This window comes from Embiotoca jacksoni, unplaced genomic scaffold (genome assembly GCF_022577435.1).
Source record: "Embiotoca jacksoni isolate LCO1_2020_lvr unplaced genomic scaffold, fEmbJac1.0.p SCAF_18, whole genome shotgun sequence".
Classification (NCBI taxonomy): Eukaryota; Metazoa; Chordata; class Actinopteri; family Embiotocidae; genus Embiotoca; species Embiotoca jacksoni.
The window spans coordinates 3,431,716-3,440,182 of NW_027185318.1; the positions used below are offsets into that span (position 1 = coordinate 3,431,716).

At 43.1% G+C, this 8,467-nt stretch overlaps 1 protein-coding gene across 1 annotated transcript; it reads left to right on the plus strand.

Moving 5' to 3' along the window:
* The first annotated feature begins 394 nt into the window (after nt 1-394).
* Nucleotides 395-8,395, plus strand: entpd5a (ectonucleoside triphosphate diphosphohydrolase 5a). Its single transcript, XM_069152148.1, has 13 exons — nt 395-1,718; nt 2,107-2,186; nt 2,492-2,635; nt 3,007-3,082; nt 3,621-3,656; nt 4,094-4,182; nt 4,267-4,346; nt 4,452-4,513; nt 4,628-4,729; nt 5,404-5,547; nt 5,644-5,700; nt 6,566-6,681; nt 6,872-8,395. The coding sequence occupies exons 1-13, from the start codon at nt 1,274-1,276 to the stop codon at nt 6,953-6,955; spliced, it is 1,515 nt and encodes a 504-aa protein (XP_069008249.1). The 5' UTR covers nt 395-1,273; the 3' UTR covers nt 6,956-8,395.
* The last annotated feature ends 72 nt before the right edge of the window (nt 8,396-8,467 follow it).

Sequence of the window (8,467 nt, forward strand, 5' to 3'; positions counted from 1 at the left end):
TCCTGCGCTGTAGCTCCGAACATTACATGAGAAAGCATTAGCTTATGCACGCCGGCATGACTTGTGAATGATGCCATGCCAACCACCCACCGAAAGGGGAGAAACAGCAACTCATGCTTTTCATGCATTCTCTCGTGAAACGTGCCTTGCAGCCCAAATATTTTTCCCTGTGAGAGCCTGTGGTTAACACAGGGATGAGTAGGAGTGAGATGATTGCTAACATTCTTTTAACTTTTATGCCAGCTGGAGTGCAGATCACATTTGCATTTTTTAAGGTTTTGTGAAACAGCTGCAGTGAATTTAATGTGGTGATTATTATAAAATCGTAGAGAAGGTTGAAGACATTTTTTTATACATGATGATTCATGCCAACTCCTGAACATGATTTGGGAGAGGTACTAGTACATAATGAAACAATACAGTCTATCTGTCAAAACTTCAGTCTGAAATAAAGTATTTCTTTAAGTTATTGTTTTCACCACAAAGCCCCGAGGTGTTTGAAATTAAGCAAAACTGACAGTATGGGTAATCCCAAAATGAGTTCAAAAGTCAGACAATTGTCATAATTAAGTTGTTACATTTTACAAACGGCAGTAAATGATAGAGAAACTCTACAGAAAGCCTTTACAACAGGCAAAGAGAAACTTACATCACCCCTAATTTAGGCAGTTGCAAAATTTTAGCACTTCTGAAGTTGTGAAAGTCAAAAGAGTTGCAGAGTGAAGGAATTTCTGAGGCAAGTTGCTATACAAGTCCTAAATACACCCATAAAAAAGTATTTTAAGACCATTTCTTTAGAGTTTTTTTCAGTGTGAGCCATTCATTTTGACTTCTTCATAAATCCCTTTTCTCCTTTCATAAGGGGATTTTTTTTTTGGGCTCCAGAATAACCAGTAAAGATGAGTAGGGGAAAAACAGCCAAAAATAATCCTCCTCGTGAAGAAAAAAGAAAAAAGGAAATGCTGTTGGTAGGCAGGTAGTCAGTGTACAACTCAGCTCCCAGGAGGGGGGGGACTCCTGATGGAGCTGGGATGGACCGTCACAGGATTGGTGGATGGCTGCTCTCGGTGTGGCCCCATGCCAAACCCTTATGTCTTTATATACTGTAAACACATGACCGGACAGTCCTGAGTGTGCATCGCATCCACTCTGCGTCTCTCCATCTCCACTGCGCGCTCTGCAGGGCCCCAGTCAGCCTTTTGCTCCAGCATCCACCGGGCTTCGTCACTCTCTTCTTTCCTCCAGCTGTCTGTTTTCTCCGGCACTGAAAACAATGACCACGCCGGGAATGCTGCTCACTCTTTACGTGTGGCTCCTGGCTGGGAGCCTCTTAGCGGAGGCGACGTACTACCGACACCACCGCTATGTCCCCCACTTCTACCGCTACCGGGAGCACTCCGCCAACACGGAAAACCTCCTCCCTGAGGTCTCCAACCCGGTGCCTGCAGTCGCGCAGCCCGGCGTGCCGACCTTCCCGGTGATCCCTGAGGTCTTCTACCCGGCACCTGAAGTCAACCACCCCATACCAGAGGCTTTCTACCCGGTGCCCGAGGTCGTGCATGCCGCACCTGTGCCCTATCACCCGCATGAGGTTCTCCAGCACGTACCTGAAGCCTCCTCCCCTGTCAACGTGAGTCGTGTCTTCCATGGGATCATGTTTGACGCTGGCAGCACAGGCACCAGGATCCATATCTATAAATTCATCCAGAAGGACCCTGGTAAGTGTACGGCTCTCCCTCTCTCCCTCTCTCTCCCTTCCTCTCCCTCTCTCTAAACCAGGGATGTGCACATGCTGCTGGCTCCCACTCTTGTTTACTGTTAGGTCATTCACTGTGTGGTGTAAGGACAAAGTCGCAGAGTGCATGGGCAATACGGTTTCTAAAAGTAGCTGAGGTGAACTTTTAATTTGCCTGTCTGACTCAACTGTGTAGGAAGCAGACCTTTAAAACAAAATGTGGATGGAGGTGAAGTGCTACAGTCTAAATATCCCGAGTTAATAAAGAAAAGCCAGGCAATTACACTACTCCTCTCCCTACTTTATCACAGGATGTCACATCCTGTCAGCTGTGTGGTTTATGATCTCTTCACTTTACCTCTTTTTTTTAGTGGAGCTGCCAGTTCTGGACAATGAGATGTACCATGCAGTGAAACCTGGACTGTCTGCTTACAAGGACAACCCTGAAGAGGTACGTATTGCCCGTTTACGCCATCACTTATTATTAATGATCAGGTATATTAGGGAGTTGTCTGCAAACTGCGAAACCACTGGAATTTTCTTTGGGTTGGGTTCATGTGATGTAAACACTGAGTAATTACAAAAAGACCTGCTGTTGATGCTGTCACCGCTGCCCACTCCTGTCTGCTGTATATTTACATGTTTTTAAAGGCTGATCTCTAAAAAAAAATTCTCAGGTCAAATGTGAAATATGTTTCTTTTTGTTCTCTGATCGGGCACAAATGTTAATGCTCTTTCCTTGAATCTGATCCGCAGGGTGGCAACACCATCCGCCAGTTACTGCGGATTGCCAAGAAGACAGTGCCCGAGGAGCAGTGGAGGAGGACCCCGGTGGTCCTGAAGGCCACAGCGGGTCTCCGTCTGCTGCCTGAAGACAAGGCCAATGCTCTTCTGAAGGAGGTGAGGCACGTTTTTCTCTCTGCCCTCAGACAGTTTGGCACAAACACCAGCCGTCCCGCCAGGGAACGGGATGAAAAACCACTAAGTGCTTACAAGTGTCACTGAAAAAAAAGAGAGCAAGTCTGCCCATTTGGTGGCTATCATGTTGCAAAGAACAGCTGTTGTGGGGTTGTGTGGAGTAACCATATTTGTCATTTTAAGTATTATCCAGGCTACTGTTCCAGCCATGCTTGTGGTTCAGTTATCTGTCACTCTAACACGGAGCACACAGTTTGTCTTCTGAAGCCCGGACAGACTTCATCCTAACAGCAAAGTATTTGAGCATGCTCTCTTGTACGCCGTATTTAAATAGTGATAAATGTATTCTACAGGTACGAGAGGTGTTTGACGAGTCGCCTTTCTTTGTGCCAAACAACAGTGTTTCCATCATGAACGGAACAAACGAAGGTAAGCTACCTTTCATTGCGTTTGTGCTGAATTCAAAATGCAAGACATCTTTTTACAATGAAGATTTGGCTGATTTCTGACTTAGGTATTGTCTGACCAGGTGCTTTAACAGCCTCGTTCACCGAGGATCAAACAATACTGCTCTCTTAAATTGTTTTTACTACCCCATTGAGACAAATAAATTTGCCACTGTGAGTGTAAGCTGCCCCACGCCCTTTAATTTAGTGTGAGCCTCCACATCACTCATTAAGACACCCTCACTGTTATGTTTCATCGTAGAGTATGTGCTATTTGTTATCCTCATTTTATGAGTGCAATAACTTTACATCTGAGACAACTGTAATTACCTGGGTTGGTCTGCAATCCTACAAGCTCAACCGAAGATGCTATTTTTATATCAGCCTAATGAAGGAGGGCTGGACTGAAAGGCATCTTCAGCTCATTCTTTGTGCTTGAGCATGTTTGAATTGGATATTTAGTGGCAATCCCTCCTCAGGGTTTGACTAATACACACATTTTCACCCATGTGCTGTTTTAGGAGTCCTCGCCTGGGTCACTGTGAACTTCCTTACAGGTAAGACATTGCTTGTGTTTTGCTATGGTGGTGTTAGTGGTCAGGAGGCTCATATCTGAGGCTCCAGTGTACACAGAAGCCCGGCAGTGAAAGACTCTTGTCTCCTTTCTGAGGTTATGAGCTTGAATCACTGGCTCCAAAACAGATTGCAAAAACAAGCAATATTTCCTCACATTTTTCACACAGCTATGATACCATCTAATTTATTCTAAACAGCCTTAAGCGTCATGCCAAAAAGGTATTTTTTTCTCATGGTGGGCACAGTTCTGACCTGTCAGCATGCATCAGTCTGATATTTGTGAATGTAAAAGGATTAAATTCCAAATAAAATTGGCAATAAATCCAGCAGATTAGACAGCAGTTGAGGTGATGATGAATAACATCTTATCATCCTCCATCCAGTGTGATGTCTCTAACCTTCTGCTTGTTTGCTATAGGTCACTTGTACTCCAGCACGAGGAGGACAGTTGGGATTCTGGATTTGGGTGGAGGATCTACACAGATCACATTCCTTCCAAAGTCAAGGGTGAATTCAATATTTGATTTGGTAAATAAATGTTTTTTTTGTATTTCAAGTTAAGCCACTAAACATTTATTGTCAACCCAACAGAAAACGGTCCAGTCGGCTCCGTCCACTTACATTGCCAAATTCAACCTGTTCAACCATACGTATCAACTCTACACACACAGGTAAATTACAGAAGATATAACTGTACATTTTCTTGAGATTTGACTCTGCTCAAAAACCACTATGTATGCAAAGTAAAACCATAATTGTATGTCACTATTGTGTAGCTACCTTGGTAATGGACTATATGCGGCTCGCCTAGCAACTCTTGGAGCACTAGGAGCTGATGGTAGAGTATTTCATACCTTTTATTGCCTTACTATTTGCACTCTGAGTCATTCTTTCAAAGGTTTACTCATTGCAACATGGCAAAAACGGTTATTTTTTTGTTTTGTTTTCCCAGGTCTGGATTGGAAAATCTTCACCAGTTCCTGCCTCCCGAAAAAGTTCAGAGAAGATGTGCATTTTGGAGGAACCACCTATAAAGTTAGCGGGATTCCAGACGGTAAGATAAAAGCACCCTGAGGTTTTGATTGCCTTCCCGATGTCCTAAATGCAACGATCCCTGCATTCCTATCTCAGTTCTGGAACACAATAGCGTACAGTATAATACAGTCTCACATGAGAACATTTATCTTGGCGCCAAACGCATGTTTTGTCATCCTCTTTCTCACCTGTCTTCCCTCTTGAACAATTATACTGCAGTCAACCTTGTATTTAAATGAAAAGAAAACTGTCAGTTAACTTCACAAATAAGGCAGTCACTCCCATACCACAGCCAAGTAGCCAAAAGATGCTGGGCTTGTCCCTGAGTTGTTATTTTTTTGTGTAACGAGCAGCTTTATCTGGCCGGCTCACAATTATGTGGTAAAAATAGACAGCACAACAGGGCTGTGCTAACTGCCGCTCTTGTCAGCACATGGTTTTGCCGGCACAACTCAGCCAACTGTGCCCATGGGCCTGTGTGAAACTCGGTCTTCTGGGGCTTCCCTTGTATATTATCTGGTGAGCCCCCGGCTTCAACCGCTGACTGACCTCAGTGAGGCTTCAAGTTTTCCCAATTGCATTCCATCCATCGTTTCCTGTCTGCAACTTTAACTCCCTCTTCACTCCACTGTTTTTCAGTACAGTATTGAGAGAAAAAAAACAAAAAACATCTTCCCCCTTGTCTTTCTTCAGGATATGCCGGCTATAAGTTGTGCTACTACGAGGTGATGAAGGTCATTAAAGGGATAGTTCACCAGCCCTACGAAGTGAAGGGCAGCAGCGTCTTCTACGCTTTCTCCTACTACTTCGACAGAGCTGTGGAGTCTGGCCTCATCGGTGAGTGGGCATCGGCCAACGAGCCTTTCGTTCATGCTAATTATCATCCTCTGCACAAAATAGATATTCAAATTGCACGTTTGCTTTTCTCTGCAGATGGCAGCCGAGGTGGTGCGCTTGAAGTCAGGGACTTCAAGAAGAGAGCCAAAGAAGGTAAGAGTTACATGTGATCTTCTCCAGATTTGGATGAAACCAACAATCTTATAAGTTAAATATATATTTATATATATCGGTTTTCAAACCACTGAAACTTCATCCAAAACTCCAAACAGCAAAAGCTTGTTTGTGCGCAAAAACTTGGCACAACCCTACCAAATTGGCAGAGTTTTTCCTGTCAAACAAGAATTTTATTACAACAGTAAAATGTAACCGATTATTTACAAAATTATGTGATGGAGACAAATGTAGTTCATTAGAGAGTAAATACGTGTTAACATCGTGCTAAATTTTTAAATACGTATAACCGATACACACTGTGCTTATCAGCTTGAGTTTGTGACGTCAATGCAGAACCACATCTGCAGCAAACAGGACTGAGCTGGTGTGTTATGTAAGGCTGTTTGTGTTGTGAGAACACTGTCACATGGTCTCGAGGAACAAGTCGAGCTCAAGCTGGGCTGGCACCCGAGCTGAAGATGTCTGTCTGGCCCAGGCAGGAGGGCACCTGACAGCCACACACCAGCTGGGGGCTGACACACACTGACAACACACACACACACACCGACACACACTGACACACACACACTGACACACACACACACACACACACACACACACACACACACACACACAGTGTACAAGGCAGTTTAACACTGCCACCCACCTGCAGCCTCCTGCTGACCCGGAGCTGTACACCTCGCACCTCCCTGAATATTCAGCACAACAAAACAGAAAGGTCATCTTCTCATCATCTAGCCGAGGGGTTCGAAAAGCTGTTTTCTTTGCCATCACATGGAATTATATGAGGAAGTAAATGATTTCATGTCTAAAAAAAACCCTGTCCTTTTTGTGTTTGCAGTGTGCAACAAAATGACCAAATACCGTGCCATCAGCCCCTTCCTCTGTATGGATATGACATATATCACTTGCCTGCTAAAGGAGGGCTTTGGCTTCAAGGACAACACTGTGCTGCAGGTAAGCGAATCACAGGCAGGTTATTGTAGGCAGTGAACGTGGGAGACAAAATATGAGAAGTTGCATGACAAAAAAAACTCCATATTGTTTGTACATCAGACTTATTTTTTTAAAATCAGCATCAAAGTAGATGTAGGAACAAGTTTCTATGTAGTTCTGATGGAGATTCTCCTCTCGCTCTGTTCAACAGCTAGCCAAGAAAGTCAACAACGTGGAGACGAGCTGGGCCCTGGGCGCGACCTTTGACTACTTCAGAGACCTCAACATCCACTAAGGACAGCTCGCTGACGCTGCAGCTGGCACTGAGAGGGACAGTCCGTCACTGTGGAGCTTCCCTTCCTCCATCCACCCTTAATCAGCCCGTCCCCTCAGACAGACCCACTCCCACCGTGCTTCCTCACCCACCACGCCCCTCATATCTCCTCCTCAACCTCAGCACCCTGCGAACACTTCGAGAACTGTTGAAAAAAAAAAAAGAAATCACTATATTTTTATAAGGCCAGCTATTTCTACTGTATGTTGAGCTCATAACTGGTGGGCTGACTTTATTTTTGTAAAGCGTTTACATTTTTGATTCCTCGTGGGTGTCTGATCTGAAATGTCTTTCTCACCTGGCTGTAGTGTGGAGAGTAGTTACGAAGCCATACAACCAGTCATGGTATTTTGGTGCTTACTGTGGTCCTGGTGTGCACTGTACGGTGCAGTGGAATAAATTTAGACTAGTTGCTGGAAATGCAACCATTGTTATCTTTCTAGACGCTTATAAAAATGATTTTCTTTTAATTCTACCGGTGAATTATTTGACTGGACCCAAGTTAATTTGCTCCTTACACAAGTTAGACATCATTGGAAGCACAGCAACTCACAACCATACAGCTTCTTCTCCTCAAAGATTGCACGTAACACTTTAACTGCAGATATTGTAGCTCAGACATGATCAGTTGCATTAATGTCATCGACAAGAGTTGTACATATTCATCATGAGTGTTGGATTCCCCATGACTCCGGGGGGCCAAGAGAGCGTTATGGAGAGATGCCTCTCAGAGATCGTTGTATAGCTGTTACATGTATGAGGTTCGTACCTGTATTTTCAAAGCGCAGCCATTATAGTTTGTTTTGTCTAGGGTGGAAAAGACCTTATCAAGCATGGCTAAATTGCAGGGGCCTTTGGTCTCAGCTGTATTTTAGAATAGCAAAATAAAAAAGCACTCATCAAGGGTGGGCAGTCCATCTAACAACATAATCGGCAGCCATTAAATACATTAAAAATGGAACAGAAATGATGCAAAACCATTTCTGAAAACCATTTTTCAAACTCCCTTTATAGTTGGTTGCTCAGAATCATCAGTCATGTTGAATTCTATTTGTAATTTTTCTTGTGAACTGTACAAATATTTAAATAACTGAAAGTTTATATAAGTGTAGATTATTTTAATTATCCTCATCCAACATTAACTTTTGATTTCGTTGTGTATAACTGCTCACTAAGACACGCCTAAGTAGTCTTTTTTAGTATTCTACATATTCAATAACTACTGCTGTATATACATAAAGTAAACTATTTGACAGGAACTGCTTTTACATTACAAAGACTATGCTGCACAACTGCCTCTGTTCATCTGTATGAATAACCTAACCTGACAATATGTAAATTGTTTTTATTAAATCCAATGAGATACGTATATACTATACATGTATGTTTTAATAAAATATAAAAAGTATGTTTTGTGTAAGCGTTAATTTTTTTATATTTATGATGTTCAACACAGTTTTCTTAATTAAATGT

Coding starts and splice junctions, on each gene's coding strand:
- entpd5a (XM_069152148.1), top strand. CDS start 1,274: ATGACCACGCCGGGAATGCTGCTCACTCTTTACGTGTGGCTCCTGGCT. Junction 2,187..2,491: donor ACAAGGACAACCCTGAAGAG/GTACGTATTGCC, acceptor TCTGATCCGCAG/GGTGGCAACACCATCCGCCA. Junction 4,730..5,403: donor AGTTAGCGGGATTCCAGACG/GTAAGATAAAAG, acceptor GTCTTTCTTCAG/GATATGCCGGCTATAAGTTG.